The sequence below is a fragment of the Sus scrofa genome, chromosome 16 (assembly GCF_054392235.1).
Source record: "Sus scrofa isolate SSC_HxYL_T2T_F1_AM1 chromosome 16, Sscrofa_HxYL_maternal_Yorkshire_Landrace_v2.0, whole genome shotgun sequence".
NCBI classification, from domain to species: Eukaryota; Metazoa; Chordata; class Mammalia; order Artiodactyla; family Suidae; genus Sus; species Sus scrofa.
Window position 1 is genome coordinate 35,751,207 of NC_139398.1, and position 22,348 is coordinate 35,773,554.

At 40.5% G+C, this 22,348-nt stretch overlaps 1 protein-coding gene across 4 annotated transcripts in view; it reads right to left on the reverse strand.

Moving 5' to 3' along the window:
- LIFR (LIF receptor subunit alpha) overlaps positions 1-22,348 on the reverse strand; it is a 367,688-nt gene that overhangs the window by 57,098 nt on the left and 288,242 nt on the right. For all 4 annotated transcript variants that reach the window (XM_085002125.1, XM_085002126.1, XM_085002124.1 and 1 more), the window contains 4 exons: positions 13,101-13,255; positions 11,393-11,507; positions 8,354-8,490; positions 3,054-3,217 (listed from right to left, as the gene is read on the reverse strand). In XM_085002125.1, the coding sequence (XP_084858251.1) occupies positions 3,054-3,217; positions 8,354-8,490; positions 11,393-11,507; positions 13,101-13,236 (552 nt within the window). In that variant the 5' untranslated portion in view covers positions 13,237-13,255. The remainder of the gene's footprint in view (positions 1-3,053; positions 3,218-8,353; positions 8,491-11,392; positions 11,508-13,100; positions 13,256-22,348) is intronic.

A 22,348-nucleotide genomic window follows, 5' to 3' on the forward strand; every position in this document is an offset into this window, starting at 1 on the left:
TCAAACCTAGGGTTGGCTACTATGAGTCGAGGCTGCTGGAGCTCCTGGGACAACCTTGGCCACAAGAATACTCAGCTATTTACCACACTCTGCACTATACAAATACTGGCAGTATTCACGTGAATTCTTATGTGAAAAGGGTTGGGAAGTAAGTCAGAAGGCCCTCAGAAGGATTTATTCATAAAGACAAAACTGATAAAATATGTTTGAACATTCTGACAGGAGATTTACACAACCTAGAGAGAATTTAGGATTGAATTAATGAAGCAGACAAATAAAACTAAAAATACAAGATAATATGAGAAGATGTACCAAAAAAAAAAAAAAAAAAAAAAGGAAAAGAAGAGTATACACTACTTGGTTCAGTTATGAATGGTGTTTATATGACCATAGTATGCATAACGAATACTTGTCTACCAAATATTGTAACAGAATGATACTGGGGAAAAAAAAGAGGAAATGGAGAGAGAGAGAAAGCATATGTGCATGTAAGTGCATGAGCAGGTGATTGTGTGTGCCCAGATTGGGAGCTGAGACAGGACTAAGTTTTCATCTTCCATTGTGGGAAGTTAATAAAACATTGTTCAAAAACTACAAAAAAAAAAAGGAAAAACAACATAAGCATAAGCATGCTATCTGGAAAAATGGAGACAAACAAAAAAAATAATTGGCTAAAAGAACTGAAATTCATTATATACAGGAGAGACAAATGAGGAGTTGAGGGGGCTACGGAATTCCCAGGGTCACTCGCATCCTGGTCTGAGCAGGGCACAGCTTCCACAGCTGTCTGTGAGGTTTTGGGCAGAAACTGTCACATTTTATATGAAACTTGTAAATGAAACAGCTGTCTGTGAGGTTTTGGACAGAAACTGTCACATTTTATATGAAACTTGTAAATGAAACACTCATTTATAGTGTTTTAGGGTCTTTAATAATCTCCTATTACAAAATAATAGCATTATAACCTGTCATAAAATAACTGATTAAAACAATTCTGCTTTAAATACTAATACTAATAATATAAACAAAAATGTCACATTTTACTATTGACAGGAATAACTTTTTAAAATTAATTTGTTCTAGCTCTATTTTTCTTGCCTCTTCCTATTTTTTTCCCATACAAAAATTTTTTTTTCAAAGATCATATTCCCAAAAGTAGGGAATTACTACTTTGTCACTGCTGTTTTGTTATGCATCTTGTGGCAATGAGTTATATGACATTAGTATAATATCACCATTTGTTTATGTTTGATTTCACTTACACAGCGAAGATTATCCCTCTTATTCTAGCACCCCTAAGTTAGTCAAAAAACCCCATTTAGCCTCCAAAGGAAGTAATGACAACTAACAGCTCTTCAGCAGCTTTATAAATATCATTTACTTCAGCAAATATTAGCACCACTTTACAAATAAGAAAAAGGAGGTTTTGAGAAATCATCCTAAGCCAGTAAGCAGGAACCCAGAATACAGAATGTTAGGCCATAATAACAAACTACACAATACAATTTTAAATAAGTAATAGTTTTAGGACAACAATGGTAGAGCCGTATTGAAGTTAGCTGTAAATGAGACTGACACGCAAGAATTGCCATTAAAATTAAAGAAATGAAAGCATCTTAGACTGGGGTAGTCAGTATGGGCTTTAAAATAAGGGGTAGGATTTGAGCTGGGTCTTGAAATGTGCATTCAGTTTGGAGAGGTGAAAAGGGGAGGACATCTTAGATGAAAGTAAGTCTACTGATACGGAATATGAATCATACTGGTTAAGAAGGAACACAGGCTCTGGTCAAGGGTCTGGGTTTGAGTCCTGGCTACACCACTTAATGTCTTCCTATGACTGTGTATCTTCATCTGTAAAACAGGATGATGCTAACAGCGCCTCCCCCAGGGACCGGTTGTGAAGATGCAAACTATTAACATATAGACAGCTTTCATAGCAGTGCCAGAAACATAGGAAGCATTGGATATTGTTATTTTAAGGATGTGATACATAGGCTATCAAAAAGGAAAAATAAGACAGTGGCTCTGAAAACACAGAATAACCCTATTTATTATCTTTATAATTATATTTATATACTTAGGCAAATAACTGTAAAATCATGGTGTTCTAATTCTTAAGTCTACATATAATAGGCATATTTCAAGTCCATCGAGGAGGAAAAGTGTAAAAAGAAAAAAGGGGGAATTCCCATATATGAGCTGTTAATACTTTTCACTATTATTTCTCACTATTCCTTAGATTAAAAACAAACTAAAGACAGATCATGAGGAAACCATTCACAAACAGGATTAAAAAAACTGGAGGAAAAAAGCATGTGCTGTGAAATATAAGAATGTTATTTTGGATTCAGATAAATTAAAACTTAAAGATTTTTACAAGATTTTTAAATAATTACAATGGCTAAATAGACTTTAAAACATTTATTTTTATAATATTAGACAGTTTATAATAGACTAAATTATATGTATATTTTTAATTATTATTATTTTTTTTAATTTTGCTTTTTAGGGCCGCACCCGCAGCATATGGAAGTTCCCAAGCTAGGGGTCGAATCAGAGCTACAGGTGCCAGCCTACACCACAGCCACAGCAATGTGGGATCCAAGCCACCATCTGCTACCTATACCACAGCCCACTGAGCAAGGCCAGGGATTGAACCCACATCATGGATACCAGTCAGACTTGTTTCCGCTATGCCACAATGGGAACTCCCTAAATTATATGCATATTTTAATTTCATTTAGGTAAAAACATGCATTTCATATAAAGACTAGATATGAATACATGAATATAGTATTTACCATGTTCAAGTGGTGTATGCATAGATTAAGCCTCCCTTAATTTCCTAAACTTCCTATAATGGTTACACATTATTCTAATAATTTAGGATTTTTCCATCACATAATATGGTTTTCAATGAACCCTGAAAGGATATCCGATCTATTTCTTTAACCTTTAATAATCTAAAGGTTCACTGATGCCACCTTAAATTTTTTTTAATTATTCAGTTTATTTAATGTCACAGAAAAAAATTTATTTCTGTTCCAACTTACTGATTTTACGATTTCCATATTCTCTTTACGCAGAACTTTAATTTCCCAGATGACATTTGAGTGACGTGGAAAAACAGAACCCTTGTCATTCCACTTGAGGTGTAATGTGGAAGTTGAGAAATCAGCAGACAAGTTCAAGATCTCTGGAGTGCCTGGAATTAAGGCTTAAAATAAAGAAACAAAATATAAAACTTAGTAAGGTAGGTAATGATTTTTCACTTTGTAATTGCATTAATCAACTAATTTTAAATTCCATTCCGTCTTCATCAAAAAATAGTTAAGCACATTCTCGCACCTACTATTGAAAAAAGAGAACACATGTATTATTTTGTATAAGCAGCTCCCACTGATCCATCAGCCAAATCTGATAAAATTATTTATTAGCCAGCTGTTTCAAATTCATAAAAAGCCTTCTAATATGAACAGCAACTGGTTCCCACAACACACTCGTGTCATCAGGTCTGGACTCTGCAAGGAAGGAACATTAGAGAGAAGTAAAAGTGCTCCCTCGGTAGGGATTATGGAAAGCTTGCCATCTGTTTTCTCTGCACCCTTCCCACCCATCTCCAATTCAGAGCCTCCATGCTGGGTGAAGTCACTAACTTGAGGATACAATCAGCAACTACTGGCCTAAGGAGCAGTAAATAGCAGTAAGACCACAGTAATGACCAAAGCATTGAGCTGAGGAAGCCAATGGGGTACCATTCAGATCTAAGAAGTATTTGGCAGGATTTGCAAAGTCCTTCAGAAAGGCTAGTTTGCAGTGGTGTTTAACAGGCCTGCAGGGGATTAAGAAAGAGATATGGTGATCAAGCAGGAGACAGCTGGGTAAAGCCTGGCTAGAGTAAAAAAAGGACATGGCTCATGATGCCATATATGGAAAAGAAAGGACAAGGTCTGATAGGCCCTTTGAAGAAATGACTGGATCAAAGAAAATGAAGGATTAGTATGACAAGATATGAAAACACCTAAGATTCCTCAAGTCTCAGCCCAGAATGGAGGAGAAAGAAAGGCAAAAAGAATCAGGGAGCACTGTGAGGAAATGCAGGAGCCTGGCTGTGGCTGATTAAGCGTCAGGACAGAAGAGCCCATGAGAGGGGGCGTGCAGATACTAGGTGAGAAGGGGACCAGTCAGAGTGTGCACACAGACTAAAGAGGAACTCGCTGAGCACAGCTAGAGAAATGAACACGACACACAGACACAAAACAGCTGAAGCTGGTTTGAGAACTATGGATAAACAGTCATACCTTCAAGAAGCCAGAGACCCCAGCAGGAATCCCAAGAGGGGGTGACAGAGAGGCAGAAGGAAATTAGAGAAAATCCGGGACTGCTGAGAACAAAGGAAAAGGGTTGTTATCTAGGATCAAGAAAATAAGAGTTCAGAGAGGAGGGCTGAGCAAAGACCACTGACACAGTGAAGGTACTGTCAACATCTGAGAAAGCAGGCTGACAGGGCAGTGGGTCCTGAAGGGAAAAACCACATCCAAGGACATGGCCTCTCACAGGGAGAAGCCGTAAACCAAAAGTAGCAGAAAAAAAATAAGATACTCTTCAAATGCTTCAGGTCTTCCTATTGTATTACAAGGGAAGGTAAATTATTAAAAAAAAAAAAAAAAAAAAAGAATCAGTGGAAAACACACCAGGTATGAGCCTGTTCTGTTCTGTGAAATGCAGGCTTTCTGGTATGAAGGGCTTTCTTGCCTTTTCTCTCCTCAAGTGACAGGAAGTTGAAGGTAGGTTAAAAGAAATCCAGAGACACAGGCTCTCAGGCCCCAGATCTATCCTAGTGCTTCCCTAGGAAGCTCAAGGACCATTAAGTAAGCTCATAGCCAACCTCGGCAGCAGCTGGATGTGCTGAGTAACAAAAATGGCAGAGAAAACCCATATAAATTAGTCTTGGAATTTAAAAGTAAGTTTTGAATGAACTCACCTAAAATCTGCTGCCACAGTGCTCTATACCGGATTTATGTAAACTGTTTAGGGCTGCACAAGAACTAGAACATGTGGATTTAAAGCCTAAACTATGCAACACGGTCAACAGTTACACAGCTACATAAGGAGAGTGGAGGATGCTTTACAGAAGTTTTAAGTGGGAAACTGCTTTTTAAAAAGGAGAAAATGAGGAGCAACAAGCTGATTCAGTGCCAAGAGGGGCAAGTTCAAGGTGGCAGGGCAACCACACAGAGAGAGGCTGCCAAGAAAGCAGATCCTTCAAATGTTTCAAGATGTTACCATGTAGAAACTTAAAACTATGAAACATGGGAGTATTTTATTAAGGCAACACTCATCTACTAAAATGCTTCCTTTCCTGAAAAGTACACATAATTTACATTCTATCTAAACAGCAGTGGGCTGCTTTTCAAAAACAAAGACATATCCAATATCTCAGGCTAAAGACAGCAATAGCCATAATTACAAACGAAAAGATTAAACACACTTTCTTCCCTGACTTCAGAGTACAGGTCTTCATCCATTACCTGGGAAGTTGCTCTAAGCTCCAATGAGCTGTCACTGGCATTTCTTTCCAGCTAAAATACACTTGAGGACAATGTTAACTTGCTTTCTAGAAACTAGAAAGTTTTCAGCTGGAAAAAAATTTCATCAGTGTTCTTTCTTTTTTAAAGTTGCTACACCTTTACCCATAACTTTTTGCTTTATAACACTAGATATGGGAGCTTTCCTAGCTCTTTTATAGGATCCACGCTATTTATTCTGCCTCAGATGGATCCAAATTTTTAGGTTATTTTAAGGAATTTAGCAATTAAAAAATCTTATAAAGACTTCTTTTCATGCCTATGCTTGTCAATCAGAAGCTTATTTTATATATACGCATATATGTTAAATATCTTGTTTTATATGTACACTTCTGAAAGCATCTTAAGATCTGGAGGAAACTTAACTTTTCATACTTTCATTAAGCAGCAAACTGCCAAAAAACCCAAATTTTCTAATGCACAGCTTCACTCTCATTTCACAGTTTCTCCTGCCCGTGGCAGGTGCTCAAACATTTGCTGATGCATCCACCTTCCTTTCTTATGTTCATCTAATTTGCTTTTCCATTTTCCTATCAGTATTTTCCTATTTGAGTAGTAGTAGCAACATCTTAGCATTGGGATACTGTTCATCTAACATTCTAATCACAATCAGGCCCATTGTTATTAAAATGCTGTCAACAAATAACATGATATGCAAAAACAATGAACTATTAATCAAATAAGTCACAGAGTCTGTTCTGATTTGCCTTTTTAATTCTAACACTGTTATCTTCAAGTAGTTTTCCAGACAAAACCTCAATCCCTAATGAAAAAACAGACAACACAAACTGGGTCTCTGCTAGAGTCCTGGGGAAATGTTTTAAAATCTGGAATAAAATTAAGTTAGATTCCTCATACCTTCCTTACTACAAAATAATTCCAGGTAGATGAAAGATTTAAATCAAGCATGATAACAAAACAAAAAACCCATTAAAAATAGCAAGAGATACTACTATATACAAATGAAAACCTGTGGTGTGAAAAAAACACTACAAAGTTTAAATTTTAAACTTGGAAGAATATTATAGCAAATATGACAAAATTAATAACCACACTATCCAGAAAGTTCTTATGAACTGATGAGGGAAAAAGTGAATTTCAACACACAAGAGAGAATTTACAAAGAATACAGGTAGTTCAGAAAATAAAAAAATGAATGATAATTTTTAAAAAGTAATCACAGAAATATAAAAACAGCAGTGCTATAATTTGGAGACCATCAGATTGAAATGGCAAAATCAAGAGAGATAGACAATATCCAGTCCTGGCAAGGATGTGGATGATCAGGCATGCTCTATAATGTCTGCGGGAGTGCAAAGAGACTCAAAAATTTTGGAGAGCAACTGGTAGTGGATATCAAGAGTCATAAAAAGGAGATGTCAATGCAGTATCCCCAGTTCTAGGAATTTAGCCTAGGAAAACCATCACACAAATTCAGAAACATATATGTGCAAAAAATTGTTCATTAAAGCATTGGTTATAATATTAAAAAACTAGAAGTAAAAATCTCACTGTTAATAATCAATGACTCAAAGTAATTACGGGACCTCCATTCAATAGAATACCATGCAGTCTGTATAAAAAAGATTTACTTACATAACAACTTGAAAATCTGTATCTTCTGTTAGGCCTATTATAAAGTAGCATGAAGTTTATTGTTTATATGTATATACAAGAAAATGTATGTAAGTACTAACACTATTTCTCTGTAGGTATTAGAATCATGGCTGACCTGTACAAAATCTCACATGGATTGCACATATGACAATAGAAAGAAAATAACAAACATGGCTCCTTTTTATCTTGAAAACAGCCCTAAATAACACTTTACCCACGCAGTACTTCAGCCAGAAAATGAGACAAGTTCTAAGCTCCTAGACAGTATGCTTTGTTATTATCCTTTCAAAATCTGTGCTACCTCAGACACACACCGCTCCAAATATGCAGTCTGTCTGTGAAATTGACAATCACCAGGTACTTATATTCTCTTTCCCCTGCTTCAGAGCAAGTCATCCTTATAAGACCCACAGTAACATCATTATGATACCACCCCATAACAGCTGTCAGAAGGCAACAAATCTGTTTACCCCACCATTAAGAGAGTCAAGACCATTGGGGTTTTTAAGGTCTCATTGTGTCGCAAAATTTCTATTTCCATCAGCCTGGCTTTATTTCACGCCTCCACCCAGCCTACAGCATACATCCTAGGCATTTGGTCAACACATCTATAGAAGATGCCTATGATGTGTTGGGTACTGGGCTAGACGCTGGCTATAAAAGATAAAGTCTCTGCCCTCAGGGAACCATTTTCTTATAGAGGAAACAAGAAAACACATACACCTATTCATGATGTTGTGAGAAATGCCACAAAAGAGAAATATGGATAGTCTGATGGAAAGCTAAGAAAGGAAAGAGGTCTCCTCTGGGTGGGGATGGTCAAAGACTGCTCCCTAGGATGCCTGAGGAATTCTGAAAGGTGTACAGGAATCAACAAAGGAGAGGCAAAGGAGAAAAGCGTCCAGCTGCGGGATGGCCCTTGGACCTGTGTGACATGCACTTGATTGACCAGAGGGAGAGTTTGCCTCTGTCTGGATCCTGGCTACGCTCCCGAGTTGGAAGTACGTACTGTCACTGGGTAAAGGAGTGTATTAGTGTGACAACACATGTAAAAGAATGGCAAATTTCTGTCAATTACAAGCACCACAATATTAACAAAGGCACTATACTGAGTTATTTTCAAATTGATTTTCTTTTCAAATACTTACAAACGTTTTTTTCATTTAGCGTAAATTTACTTATAAAACTTCCAAAGTCATGTGAAGGGTTTATTGTGATTTCATGATCACCAGGTAAAAGAGCTGGGATTTTAAAATTTTTCTCCAATCGATAACAAGAATGAGACCTGCAACATAAGAAATCAAATTCTAAGCAGCAGACAAAATTGAGTGCAATTTCCATTAAAACTTGACAAACACAAAGTGTACTGTAAAATACTTTATGTTCTTTTGTATATTAAAAAAACCCATTACAAGTTCTATCCTATTTTAAGATTGAAAAAGAGAGATTAGTGGTAAGTTCACCAGTGTGGTGGGAGGAAACATAACCGGACTGTACCAGAAAGTCAAGAGAATAAGCAGAGATGATTCTTTCAAGAAAGAAACTGAGGATTTTAAGCACACACTTCAAACCCCTACCCAAACTTCCCTGTGCAGCCTTGCCTCCCACCTCACAGACCCTGCCCCACCCCACCCCCATTTCTGGACCAGATCATCACAGGCCACCTCTCACTGAGACTTCAACTCAACCTGTCTGCTCCTCTGTCTTGGCTCATGGTTCACCCATACAAAACGTTCTCATGGGCTCTGCTTTCAAAACGCTTCTAGTTCCCGCCCATTACCTCTCAGACAAAAGTGATTTTTCTTCTGTGGTTCCATGGCCCTTTGCACCTCCCAGGGAACACTGACATACTTTTTCTTATTATTCACAAACATTTCTAACTTCCTATGAACATTTTTAATTCAAGCAAAAGGATTCTTGGCACCTTCTGCATCCCCACCCTCCCCCACCCAGGCTTCTTCACATTATTCACTTAGGACTGAAGACGTGAAAGGCTTGGTTGCCTCCTCCCAATCTCACATGTGAGGCTTCTTTTCATACCAGCAACACAAAACCATCTGAATTCTCTAAATCATGCTTTTTCATACATTCATGGCATTATACTCCATATTCTTTCAGGCCTTTTTGCCCTGTATCTGCTGAGAAAACTGAGTGTTTCTACTCCACAAGCATGCTTCTGACAGCTTCTCTGGACCTCCCACTCCGTGGTCAGTGCTCCCTCAGACCATCACTGACAATTTCCATCAGCACTTAACCCACAGCGTCACAGGATCCCCTGCTTGTGAACTCCCAGAGCCAGGACAACTTCCTCTCCATGTGGCCCACGGTAGTCAACTGCGCTAATGACCAGGTTTTTCGGGTCCTCCCCTCTGGATTCCCAGCAAGAGCGCACCTCCCTGCTCCTCTGAAGCAAGGCATGGCCAGACAGCGTTAGTCGCAGAGAAACTGGGCGAAGTCAAACCTATCACGTCAGGAAGGAGGCTCTAAAAGGGGGCAGTGCTCCTGTGCACTGGGAGATGAGGTTACCCCCTGCCCTGGGGCCCTTGGGGGGACACGGACAGAGATGCCAACTGACCCCCAGTGGACACAAACACAAGCAGGAGATAATCCTGTATTTTCACTGCAGAAAAGAACAACAAGGGTTGTTTCTGCAATAAAACCAAGTTTATCCTGGCTGATAAATGACCACAACACTTAGACTAATGCTCAATAAATATACACTGACTGGGAACAAATTTGAGTGTATTTAAGGCCACACAGATGTCAACTTACATTAGGACCACTCATCAGCACACTGGTGCTCAGAGCTGCTGTGCCAGAACTTCTCTGGCATTGCTGGGATTAGGGAGGAGCCAGGAGAAGGCACTGGCTGGCAGACAGCCTGAAAGCTCCCACTCTAGGCTTTGGGACCTGCAGGCCCTCCAAGACTACTGGAGAGGGTAAGGCAGTGTGACAGAACCTGCTGCTTCCTTCCTATATGCACATCCTGCCTTTTCTTAACAATGTTACCCCAAGGTTTATGGGGGCACATTGCCATAAGCTCTGAGGAAAAAACCCCCGGCCTCTTATGCAAATAGGCTTAGCCATTTGACTAAGTTCTGCCAATGAGATATAAGCAGAGGTTTTATTTGGGACCTCTTAGAAGTCTCCCTAAAGAAAATCCTCCTCCTTCTCCTTCCTGATTGCTTGCTTGCTTGCTTTCTATATCTATCTATCTGTCTGTCTGTCTGTCTTTTTAGGGCTGTGCCCACAGCATATGGAGGTTCCCAGGCTAGGGGTCAAATTGGAGCTGTAGCTGCTGGCCTACACCACAGCCCCAGCAATGCTGGATCCTTAATCCACTGGGCGAGGCCAGGGATCAAACCTGCATCCTCATGGATGCTAGTCAGATTCGTAAATTTTTTGTTTTTTTGTCTTTCCTGCTTTCTAGAGTGCAGACATGATAGCTGCTCCTGAAGCAACATCTTGAACCACGAGCTCACATACTGAGATGGCCAAATAGCACGATAAAGAGGAACCTGGGTCTCTCATGGCCACATGCGCCCACGTCATGTCAGCCTTGAACCACCTATTCCAGACCTTTTACATGAGAGTAAATGCCTGTCTGTTAAGCCACTACTACTGACGTTTTCCCTTAGGCAGAGTCAAAACTTGAACTTCACTGAGTAGGCAGACACTGGATTAGGACAGGCCAGTAAAACTTCCCAGAGCTGGTCAGAATCCACAGCCCATGAGAAGGGTGTCCCACACTCAGTATTCATATAATAAAAGAATCAAAGTTGTAGCCAGGAGAAGGACTTGTTTCCATCCTGCTTGATACAGGATTCAGATTTTTAGGAAATAAAGAGTTATGATTTAAAATTTCTTTAAAAAACTTCCAGGAAAAGGTTTTTTTCTTTAATTTTTACATATGTTTGATGTGATATTCACTACAGCAATGAAGTATAAACTAATATAAGAGAAAACATTAGAAATGCATTAGAAATCATCAGCAATCATAATAAAATTATTTAGCAGTGATGTTGGGGGAAGAGAAGATCTGTTTAACTGTGGAAATAATATAAAAACTAAACTCAGAGGCGAAAGGATGAAAATGTTCATCTAAATGTTCATTTTTAATTCTAAAATTAAAGACAAGCAATCCTTATTAGGTTTTAACTAGAAAGTAATCAAAGCAGTTCCATTACCCGTTTTCAATGCAAGCTTCATAAGCAGCAGCACGGCCTGCTCCAGAGGGCGCTCTCCAAGAACAGTCCCACACTTGTAAGTTGTTTGTTACACACTTCAGATCACGAGGAGTCCCTGGAGCAGGAGAAACCACACACGCACATACACACACACTTATTAACGTAACTGCACTGTGAAAGTCAACTAGTCAACCCTCCCAGCAGACAGTACAAGCGTCTGGGTCTGCAGAGGGCCGGTGTTCTTCATGCAGAGAGGAACTTGCAGTCACAGGAGGTGATATTTCTTTTTGTAGTTTTGCTTCTAAAAAGTTAGTGAGTAAACGATCAAAGTGGGCCAACCACTAGACCACTTGAGGGTTAGGCCTCTCTCAAAAATTCCACTTCCAGGCAACTAAGATAAATAGAGGGCATGAGGGAGTGACTGTACGGATTTAATGAATGGACCAAGAGAGGGCCTGGGAGAATTTTTATCTCCAATGGCCCCGTTTGCAAAAAAGACAAAAAAAAAAAGTAACTCTAAGGCTTTAGGTAAAAACTCCGTTTCTCCCGGGCTACAAACACAGCTTCTGAGCACTCCTAACCACTACTGCTTTATGGCTTCTTACCAGACTGCCACCTACACAGAAATCCCATAGCCAATCTTTAGATTTTTATGAAGGAATCACATAAACAGTAATAAACTCACATAAATCTCTGAAAAGTATGTATTTTGTGTAGGCCTAAACAATTCAAAAGTAACAAGTCATTCAGAAGATTACCGTCCTAATAGTATTTACATCTGTAAAATAACATCATAGAATATATAAATGATACACAATGTGATCTAAAAGGACAATGAAAAGAAAGAAAGGAGAGGAAGAGAGGGAGGCAAAGGAGGACAAAAGGAAGGAAGGGAAAAAAGCAATTAGGGTGTGAAAAAGGTATTCTATCTCAAATTCTCTATGTAAGTGGCTACTAAAAAGGTTTTTTTCTTTAATTTTTACATAGAGTTGATATGATATTCACTACAGCAATAAAGTATAAAGCTATTTGTATAAGACAGAAAACAAAACATTAGAAACACATTAGAAATCATCAGCAATCATAATAAAATTATTTAGCAGTGATGTTGGGGGAAGAGAAGATTTGCTTAATTGTGGAAGTAATATAAAAACTAAACTCAGAGGCAAAAGGATGAAAATGTTCATTATAGAGTAAGCTAGGTAACACCCACCTACACAACATTTCTAATATATTTAAACAGGATGAAAACAAACCATATATTATTTAAAGCTGATATTTAGATTTTATTTATGTGACATTTTGAAATTACAGACAGAAAACAGATCATTGCTAGATGGAGGGGGGGATGGGAGGGGCTGACAATAGAAGAGCATGAGAAATATTCTGGAATGAGGCAACTGTTCTGTATCTTGATTGTGCAGATGGTTATATGACTACATATTTGCCAAAACTCACAGAACTTTATTCTAAGAGCGTGAATTTTACTGTATGTAAGTTATACCTTAATTTTTTAGTGGGAAAAGAATATTTAGAGCTATCTTTTATGGGCCTTTTTAAAAGAAACCAAAAAGTACATTAAAAAATAACAAAGAAATGGATTTTAACAACTATCTGAAGGGTTCAGTAAAGACCCAATATTGCCTTTTAATCAAAACAGTAATGACACTGCAATCAGCTCATTTTCCCTGACTCTGGATATACTTACTTTTTTTCTGGCTGTTTACTTGACTCATTAAATACATAAGAAAAAACATTAATAAGAGCCATTGGAAATCAGAAGTCGTCCTCATTCTCCTACTGTCCACCATCCAGGATGGTCTCTTCAAACGTAAGGAAATCATTTGTGAAATGCAGTCAGTCCTGTGTGAGAAGAAAAGTTTCAAATGGTGTTCAAACTGGTCCAAAAGCATCTTTATCCTGTGTACATCAACACTGAAAATGGATACCAACAAATACCAAAACATACTGCATGTTAAAACCATGGAGACACTAGATTCAGCTGCCCCGGCTCTAGGAGACATGATGACTGGACACAGCTGTTGCTCTGGGATGCATTAAAGGGTCAGTTTTCAAGATTATAACTGAGCACATATTTATCGACACTCCAGTACAGAGTACAGAGAAGCAGTGCATAAAACTGAGGTTCTGATAATTTTAAGTGATATGTGAAATGGCTTTTTAAATTTAAATTAGTATATATTAACTTTTAGAGTTACTTATGAAAAGTATTATTGGTATTCTTTTCCACAAATACTGTGATGTAAAGTTCCTATTTCTCATAAATTTAAATTATTTAAATCCCCACCTTCAAGGAATTTAGATGCTAGTTCTAGGGACACATACATAAGTAAGAAATTTAAGATCCTGATATGACTTTAAAAACTAGAGTAAATCAATAGGCATGAGAGCGAGTGAGTGAAAGTCTGTTTTCTGAGCTGGGATCTGACTGATGAGAAGACGGTCATGATAAGATCACAGGAAAGGACAGTAAAAGCAAATATAGAGATCCTAAGACAAAGGCAGCTTATCAGGTTCAAAGGTCAGGAAGAGGGTGGGCTGGTCAGGCCACATGGGGCATCAAAGGGATACCGAAGATTTCTCTAGCTGCTACATAAAGAACAGACTCTAGGGGAGGACAGAGGCAAAGAAACCATACTCCACACGAGATAACTGGTGAGGACCGCAGTTCTAAGGGCAGAGGTGGTGAGAGGTAGGCAGTCTCAGGATCTGTTCTAGAGATGCCGGGTCTTACCCATCCATTGCAGGCAGGACAGTGTGGTGCTTATGAACACACACAGGCTCTGAGCTCCAGCTTCTGCACTTAGGTGTGACTGTAATCTCTCTGTGCTTCAGTTTCCTCAACTGTAAAGTAAGGATGATAACTATATTTTGCTTGTAATTTTGTTGTGAAGATTTAATGAGTAAATATATGGAAAGAACCTGGAATAGTGCCAAGCACATATATGTGTTGTAAGTGTATTCTGTATATTATGTGAGGTGTAGGGAGAAGAGAGAAGGCAAATATGCTACTAGATTTGGTGGAAAAAACAATGCTGGCTGGATAGTGGGGCCACTCAAATCCTCTCTGGGTGCATGAAGAAGGAGGCAGTGATTTATGAGGGCTGGAGCTAAAGGGTTTGAAGATCTATTTATGGAAGTCAACTTTGACCATGCTCCTATTCCCCACTCCAACAGAAGTGTTCTCCTGCAGAACATTAAAGAGTTGTTAGGGGGCAGAGCAGCTAACAAAGACATGGTGCCAAGAAGGAAAGCCTTCTACACCTGACACAGGGATTCCTCTGAGTAATGGTGTTCTGTCCACTCTTGCTGAATGAAGGCTGCCAGCCAACAAGTCCTCCCTACATGCTAAAAACTCCTTGTCACACCTAATATTGCCTCATTTTGATACTGGAATAGACAATTAGAGATCATAATGAAAGATCCAAACTTATAAGCAAAGCCTAAATCATTAAAGAGAAACTCAGGATAAGCCGGATCACTAAGAAGAAAATAAAAATTACTCCCAGAGGAAATAGGGATTATGTGAGGAAGAGGAAAACTTAAAAACAAACAAACAAAGAACAAAACAGAAAACTGCCTCTAAATATTATTCTGAGCAGGCACAGCACAGCCATAAAAACAAGAAGAGAATGCAATGAAAAACGAATAATCAAAATAAATGTAGCTCTTATATGTTAAATACATTGGCTGATATTTAAAAAAAAATTTTTTTTTTTTGTCTTTTCTAGGGCCACACCTGTGGCATATGGAGGTTCCCAGGCTAGGAGTCTAATCGGAGCTATAGCTGCCAGCCTACGCCAGAAACACAGCAATGCGGAATTCCGAGCCACATCTGCGACCTACACCACAGCTCACAGCAACGCTGGATCCTTAACCCAGTGAGAAAGGCCAGGGATCGAACCCGCAACCTCATGGTGCCTAGTCAGGTTCGTGCCATGATGGGAACTCAGACACTAAAAAATTTTAATAAACAGATAAGTGACAGTGAGTAATCTTTCAGAATAAGCAAAAGGCAGAAATAGGAAATGTGAGACAGGATGTGAGAAATGGACTTGACAAAGGAAAGGTGATCCAGCATCTAAATAACCGGTGTCTAGTAAGAGAATTCAAGAAATGTTTTTCTTAGTGAAAGCAAATGGCCGGATGACTGGCTGGCTATTGGTGAGTAGTACCAAAACTCAAGAAATGAATCCCAAACTGAGCAAATACTCATAAGCAAAGCACACATGAGGCATGAGCACACATTTCAAAACTGTTAAATTATTTTCTGGATGAATGAATAGCTTCCTAGTCAATCACTGTGTTGCCAAACTTCCTTATTAGAATGAAAATTTATTCATGGAATGTCTAAAATGCCAATTGCTTAAGTTACAGAATTACATGGTGTGTACAGGAAAAACTGAATAAAGAAGACCAAACATGACCAAACCACTACTAAAATGATCACAAACCATTTTCACTGACTGGCTAAACACCACCTTGAAATAAGACAATCCCTCAAGTTTACAGTTGTTCTAGAAAAGCAGAGTGTGTCCCAAGAAGTGGCAGGTGGAAGATGAGCTCTGGACAGAGGTGCAGTGGACTTAAGACTCTCATCCTGGCTCCCTTGCTAATTAGCAGTGTGACTGAGCACAAATCACTTAATCCCTCCAACCTTGGCGGCAGGGAGGCAAGCTCTACTCAGGGTCCACACGAGAGATTTCCTGAAGCTAAGCTGGGATACTCCACTCCCACTGGCAGGCACAAGCCAGCAGTCGGCAGGAGCACAAGGTCAGCAGCAGCCCCCAACACCACTGAGGAGGCCTGCGAGGCTCAGGGCGGGCATGCTCAGAAAGAGCAGAATCAAGGACACTGTCACCAAGGCCAGCTTCACTGAAAATAGGCAAGGTGATAAAGAGGACCTTCCTGTTATAACATTTACATAGAAAATTCTGAGGAAGTCATTCAGGCCATATAATGCGCTTGTAATAGATCTGGCTTCTCTACCAATTAGACTTATTTGAGGCCGGAAGAATACGTGAACAGGGCCTTCCAGTGTGCCTCCAGGAAAACAAGGACACATGAAACTTATCTCTGCTCCCTTCCAATAAGATACACTGTCAGAACTTATTTTTTTTCCCCACCAATGCCTTATGCCTTAGAGGAAAGCACATTTTTATGGAATTTCAAGAGCTAATTTTCAAAACTCGGATAGCTGTCTTGACACACAGAAGAATGCAAATGTAAATGCCTAGAGGAGCTAGACAGGTAAGAAACTACACAGGCAGGTGCCAACCGGAGCTCTGCGTCCTTGGTGGGGAGAGCCACCTGCTCGCAAAGTGGTGATTATGAGCCTTGTTTTGCCGGATTTTCTTTTTTTTTCAAGGCAAGGTGGAAATCTGGGATTTTACATGAAAGAGTCAAATTTGTAAACATTAGCAACTTATTCATATTTTTTAAACATTCTAAAGGCCAAACAAAATACACCTTCAGACATAAGCCCTTCCTGCCTAAGGGCTACCGGTTTGTATCCTGTGCAATGTAATTATTTGAAAGGATTTTAAAATGTCAATAAAACCTTCTGCTTAGGAAAATGGATCATGCAGAATCAAATAAAACTGTTGAAGAGAAAGAAAAAAAATCCATGTTTTGCTTGTTTTTGTGTCTTTACTGGAGTTTTGGACCTTTCTGCTGACAAGAGTTAGAAAAAAGAGTGGAGAAAAGTAAAGCTCAAGGCAGAGGAGCACCAGGAACTGTGGTCCTAACCTATGCGGTTTATGGTCATTTTTCTTTGGGGGGGGGAGGGTGATGGGCAGAGAGGGAAGGTGACACAGAACGAGTAAGCCTTTTCTGCTGGCACGAACCTACCCCAGCCTAGGACAGGGTTTGACAAATACCTGCTCGGTAGAGGGAGGTGAGTAAAAACAGCTCAAAGCCTCTCTATCCTTGTCACCTCAGTGAGATAACTCCCTTGTCGCTAACTCTCGAAGGAATGAGACACTGGAGGGAGAAAAACTGCCTAACTACAAGACAGCAAAATAGATGTGCTAGCAGGCTGCTGAGTCTACAGAGAGGAGGTGCTGGGCGCTCACGCCAGCAAGGGAAGCCGGATGGAAGGAAGGCAGTGTTCTAGAGCCAATTCCCATCTGCCTTAGTGTCCCTTTCTTTCTTGGTTTCTACTGGGGAAGATTAAAAGAAAAGTTATTTGAGTTCCCGTCGTGGCGCAGTGGTTAACGAATCCGACTAGGAACCATGAGGTTGCGGGTTCGGTCCCTGCCCTTGCTCAGTGGGTTAACGATCCGGCGTTGCCGTGAGCTGTGGTGTAGGTTGCAGACACAGCTCGGATCCCGCGTTGCTGTGGCTCTGGCGTAGGCCGGTGGCTACAGCTCCGATTCAACCCCTAGCCTGGGAACCTCCATATGCCGCGGGAGTGGCCCAAGAAATAGCAACAACAACAACAAGAGACAAAAAGACAAAAAAAAAAAAGAAAAAGAAAAGAAAAGTTATTTGAAAACTGACCAGCAGCAACCTCTTTCCTAGTCACAGGAACTTAAGTTCCTCAAGCACCACCCTCTGAAAGGCTTTTCAGGAACAAACCTCACAGGTAGGTAGACTCCATGGTATCATTAAAGGGAAGGCAGGGGACTGAAGTCAAATGAGAGGCATACCCATGAAAAACCCCAACCTGGCTGGACCTAGAAGCTCAGTTTGGGAAGGCAGATTGAGACCAGACTATGTAGGGAGAGTTAAAGGTTTTAGAAGCAGGAAGCTTGAAGGAAGCGGTGTTCTAAGATTAAGAGACAACTGCAATAACAAAGATGTACAAAGAATCCATTTTCAATACAAAATTCTAGTCCTCAAAGAGCCCACCCAGTACCCAGCACAGCGAAAAAGACTCCTTCCAAAGTACAGCACCCAGGATAATTGCATAAAAGAAGATCAGAAAAGCTTGGGGGGGCAGAGTTCCCATATAGGGCCCCGGAATGGGTGCAGCAAGGGAACAGCCCCCTGAGCTGACAAGCCCCCCACTGTCACATGGGGAAGGTGTGTGCAGGAGACACTGGCAGTGTGGTCAGTAAATACTCTCGGGGTGGGGGAGGAATACTCCTTAGCACTGAAAGCGAACAAGAACATCCTCTAAAATCTGAGTGAAAATTGTTTTCACACTTGAATTCCATACTCATCCAAACTACTAATTGAAAGAATAACATATATTTTATTAAGACATCCCAGATCTCAAAAGAGATTCCTTCCATGCAGCCATTCTCTGGAGGCTACTAGAGGATGTGATTCACCGAAAAATGAGGTAGAAAACAAAAAGTGAGAAAAATGATCTATGAGAACAGAGTTTAACTCAGGAAAGAAGCCCTGTACCTCCCCTCCGATCTCGCTCCAGTTCACACTAAAACTGATCCCATTCTCCCAGGTGCCAGACCCCTTCAGGACTATATTTGCATGTTCTTCCTTCGGCCTGGAATTCCCTCTATAACTCTTTCAGCCCCCTCTCCTCCACTCGCCTGGGGGACTCCTGGGGGGAGGCAGGGAGAGCGCCTCATCACCTCCCTGATACCTTCCCAGATTCCCCTGGTCTACTGCTCCTTCCCCTGCTTCTAGGACATGTAATTACATCTCCATCACAGGGGTTGCACAAACTGACCTGCAGATCAGATTCCACCTGCCTCTGTTTTTGTAAATAAAGTTTTACTAGAACACAGCCACACCCATCTGCTTAAGTGCTGTCCAGGGCTATTTGCACAATTCCGTGTTGGGCCTGAACAGCTTCCACAGAGACAAGGCCAGCAGACCTAAAATATCGGCCACCTGGCCTGTTACAGAAAAGACTGCTGACCCTTCCCAATTCTGTAATTCCTCTGGTAAACTGGAAGCTCCTTGAGAGGAAACACCGTCTCTGTTCACAGTAAGCACCCCGTCTCCCCTCAGTCTTCAAGCACAGCAGACACTCAAAACTCGAAGCTGGCTGATGGGCCAATGAATCCCGAGACGTAAATAAATGTGTATGTCTGCATACTGTCTTTGACCGCCAGGCTTCACAGTAACCCAAGTAGGCCAATACTGAGAACAAAAGTTAGAGCTGTGGTTCCTGAACCAGGCATGGAGATGCCCCAAGGCACAAAAGCAAAAGATGTGGGGTACCAGAGTATATTGTAAATTTTCGGAGTAAACAATGCGACATCTGTCCAACCCTGTGAGAACCTTTAGCTCAAAGTAGTTGGGTTTCAGCACTAGGTCATGCTGCATTCCTCTCGGTGACATCATATCTTTGTGAACTGGGAGGGAAGGCTTGGATGCTGTGATAAAACACAAGTACCACCCCAAAAATCAATGGAGAAATGGAAATGAGGGTGGCAGTGCCGAATCTGTTTCCAAGGTTTGAGAAGCTGTGCAATACACAGCAGGTTCACAGATGTAGCTTTTTAAGAATGAAATAAAAGTATTATTTCTTTTAAGTTGATATGCTACTGAAGTGTCAGGTCATAAATACTTACTAAGCTGTTTGGACCTAACTACTTGATAAAAAGAACTGTTAGGTATTTCTTTTGACCTGGGGGCACTGTAATAACATTAATGAAACACAAGGACACTGTGAACCAAGAAGTTTGGGAATTAAATCAGAGGACAGCTCTACAGCTCCATCCTTGAGTCCACATTCTGCGTGGAGGGGAATAATGCTGAAATTCAACTTTTGCTATGATATAAGAATCTAGCTTATGTTTTTCTGAATTTCCTAGGAATTTTTTACACACTGTCACCTAGATTTTTTTTCCCTCAGGATCCTTACACTCCTCTCTGTTGGTTCTGGTCTTCATTCCAGCAAGGACTTCCCTGTTAATCCAACAGCCTGTTCCTTATCATCTTCGGCATGTCAAAACAGATGTGAGTACATTGCTCTAGTGCTTAAAATCCTCCAAAGGTTCCCACTGCTCCAAGCCCCTGTTCAACCCAGCAGACCAAGCCCTTCCAGGGGCCACCAGCCGTTGGCCTCCAATCCCCTCTGCGGTGGAGCTGAAGACCTGCAGCCCCCAAACCTCCATTTCCTCACAGGCCCCAGGCCTTCCCTCAAACCACGGCTCTGTTCTCCATGCTCCAATGCCTCCCGCCCCCACTTCAGGAGGCCCCAGAAGGCCCTCCCCCCCATAGCACAGAGACATCTGTCCACTCAACTCTCACCTCAGCTGGGTTGTTGAGAGTCTTCAACAGCCTTCAGTAAATGTCCATAAGTGCCCAGCAGACAAATGAACTTGTCTGTTCCTTCCATCACAAGGGTGAAACACTCTACTACTCAAGAAACAACCCGAAGAACATTCTTTCTTGCTCAAAAACATGTAAGAGCTCTTTAACATGCAAGAAAGTAAGATATAGGTTTATCTTCGAAAAGAACTAGGAACAGCTCCACTCCCCAGTTCATGCCTCTTCACACTCTCACTACTATCAAGGGTTATCGTTTCTATTTTATTTTAATCTCTTCTGACTGTTAGCCATAAGTCTCATTTCCTTGCTTATGTAATCAAAATATGTTTTCTATGCTTACTGGTAATTTGCAATGTTTTATTTATAAACTATTTATTCTACCGTTTGCCTGTCTTTTAAATTAGGCAATAATCTGTTCCTTACTGCTCAATTAGAAAGAAATATCATTATATGAATATTAACTCTATAATACACAGTACACATACATTTCTCAGTTTGTTCTCTTACTTTCCAGTGAGGTTTTTATTTGACTTTTATTAAGAAAGATTTCTCAATTTTGTGCTCTATGGTTTCTGAATGTAAACTTCTTTCTCATGCTAAGATTAGATATATTGTCATCTTTACTGTCTTCAAGTACAATTAAGACTTTTTTAGCTTTAATCCATATGAAAGTAATTTTGGTGAACAGTATGAGCCAGAGACCTAGCTTTCCCCTCCCTCCACCAAAGGTCACCACTTGTCCCAACACTGTTTATTAAATAACCCATTCCTTCCCCCACTGACTAGAGATGCCATTAGGATACCATTCCTTCTCAACTTCCTTGGTGGAACACCTTTAACCCCCTACTCCCTCACCCCACACTGCTCCACGGAACAGCACCCTCTATTCTTGTGGCTTTAACCATCACTCCTAAGTAATGACATCTAACTATGTATTTCCAGGATTGTTACCTTCCCGGTTACAGATTAACTATCTACCGGACAGTTTCTTTCTTACCTGCACAAATCCACTCAAATGAGGTCTTTCAGAAATGACAAAATACTTTGATGCTACATATTCACTCAGATATTTCACAAGATTTCCCCCAAAACTCCACACATGCAAAACTAAACTCACTTTCCCTTCCAAACCTGCCCCTTGACAAGTCCCCATTCAAGGCACCAGTTTCTCCTGGGTCACAATCAACTCCTCCTCCTTCCTTACCCTTTCCACCCACTCACCATTTCTCCCTCCCAAACACACCTTGACTCTGCTCCAACACCCACCCCTTCTTCCATCCCCACTGCTCTGGCAGGCCCTCATCGGCATCTCCAGCAGCGGGCATTTAAACCACTACTTAATTCATCCCGTGGCCTCCACAGGGGCTTCCCGAAATCCATCTTCCACAGTGACTCTCCTGGCTCTGAAGAGCATCTCCATCTCCATCGCATCTTTCTTTCAAAGTCCAGGCCAAACGTCAGGAGGTTGTCACACCAACAGCCCCCTACTCAGTCCCTGGCGCATCTCTGCCTGTCTATGCTCACAGACCACTGCGTCAGATACTGGCGGCCTCTTCATGTTCCTGCTGCTCTCTGGTGATTTATCGTATCACAGCAGGTATTATGAAGATTATTCTTTCCCTCCTCCCATCCTCTTTTCCCACTGAGGCTTTTAAAAAAACAGATGTAGTAAAACTCTCCTTAAAGCCATTTCTAAACTCTAAGAGGAAAAAAATAATAATTACATAATAGTTTTGAGAGGTT